At 58.5% G+C, this 1,589-nt stretch overlaps 1 protein-coding gene across 1 annotated transcript in view; it reads left to right on the top strand.

The window, feature by feature from the left end:
• The window catches only part of EMH_0020710 (proliferation-associated protein 2g4, putative), a gene marked incomplete at both ends in the record, with an annotated part of 4,986 nt that overhangs the window by 788 nt on the left and 2,609 nt on the right, over nt 1–1,589 (top strand). The window contains one exon of the mRNA XM_013501623.1: nt 1,284–1,420. Within this exon, the coding sequence (XP_013357077.1) occupies nt 1,284–1,420 (137 nt within the window). The remainder of the gene's footprint in view (nt 1–1,283; nt 1,421–1,589) is intronic.

Raw genomic sequence — 1,589 nt, 5'->3', positions numbered from 1 at the left:
GCTGCTGCTGCTGCTGCTGCTGCTGCTGCTGCTGCTGCTGCTGTTGCTGCTGCTGTTGCTGCTGCTGCTGGGGGTGGGGGTGGGGGTGGGTCTTGCTCTGCTGCTGCAGAAACTGCTGAAATCGCCGAAGCGACGGCTGAGATAACACAGCTGCTGCTGCAGCTGCTGCTGCTGCTGCTGCTGCTGCTGCAGCTGCTGCTGCAGCACGGGAGAAGAGAAAACTCTGCTGCGCAGCAGCGCAGACACGCGGGAGGTGAAAGGAGACACCATTGCTGCTCCTCCTGCTGCTGTTGCTGTTGCTGTTGTTGCTGCTGCTGCTGCTGCTGCTGCTGCTGCTGCGGGTGGTGGTGCTGCTGCTGCAACAGCCGCTGCTACCGCTGAAGTTACTGGTGGTGCTGCTGCTGTTCCTGCTGCTGCTGCTGCTGCTGCTGCTGCTGCACTGATGCAGTAGGAAGGAGGTGAGAGGGTCTGCTGCTGCCTGCGTGCTGCTGCAGCTCTGCTGCTGTGTGTACGCGAACAAGCAGCAGCACGCGCCAGGCCTAAACCCTAAACCCTAAACCCTAAACCCTAAACCCTAATTTAGTGTTTAGTTGCAGCAAAATTTGTATACTGTCGGCGCAAGGCCCTTAAACCCTCGCAGCATGCATCCTGAGGGCCCGCGTCTGCTCCAGCGGGGCTGCTGCTGCTGCTGCTGCTGCTGCTGCTACTAGCAGCAGCAGCAGCAGGAGGGCTGCTGCTGCTGCTGCTGCTGCTGCTGCTGGCTGCTAGAGAGTTTGGGTTTTGTGATTTATTGGGGTGAATAAATTGGGCGGAGTTGGAGTGTACGTACGCCCGTAAGCAAAGGCTTTTCAGCAGCAGCAGCAGCAGCAACAGCAGCAGCAGCAGCAGCAACAGCAGCAAGCTCCCCGCAGCCGTCTACCCCACGCGGATTCCCTGGAGGGTTGTTGCCTTTTCAGCTGTCTGTACACCTGAATATAATCAGCAGACAAAATACAGCGAGTGAGCGTTTGCTGCTGGGTTGCTGCTGCAGCTCTGTGTGTGGGCCTCCTGCTGCTGCTGCTGCTGCTGCTGCTGCTGTTGCTGCTGCTGCTGCTGCTCGTTGCTGCCTCTCTAATGTCGCATCCTTCCCTCTTCTCTCGTTTATTTAGCTGCTTCTTTCTACCTGGCTGCGGCTGCTTTTCCTCTGCTGCTGCTGCTTGCCGTGCTGCTGCTGCTGCTGCTGCTGCTGCTGCTGTGGGGCCCCGCGTGCGGTCTTGGCCTAGGGTTTAGGGTTTAGGGTTTAGGGGTTGAAGCCTCATCTCTTTCAGCTGTATCGGCGGAAGAGAAGGGGCAGCCTGCTCATCAGCAGCAGCAACAGCAGCAGCTAGAACAGCAGCAGCAGCAGCAGCAGCAGCAGCAGACGCAGCAGCAGCTAGCACGGGTATCAGTGTGTTGGGGTGTACAGGGCTGTTTGTGTATATGGCGAGTATATGTTTGCTGCTGCAGCAGCAGCAGCAGCAACTGCTGCACCATCGCGTTCCCTCATTTGCTTTTCCTGTTGTGTGTGTGTGCTGCTGCTGCTGCTGCTGCTGCTGCTGCTGTTGCTGCTG

This window comes from Eimeria mitis, genomic scaffold, assembly GCF_000499745.2.
Source record: "Eimeria mitis Houghton genomic scaffold, Emh_scaff722, whole genome shotgun sequence".
NCBI lineage: Eukaryota > Apicomplexa > Conoidasida > Eucoccidiorida > Eimeriidae > Eimeria > Eimeria mitis.
This window is presented reverse-complemented; position numbering and strand designations above follow the sequence as displayed.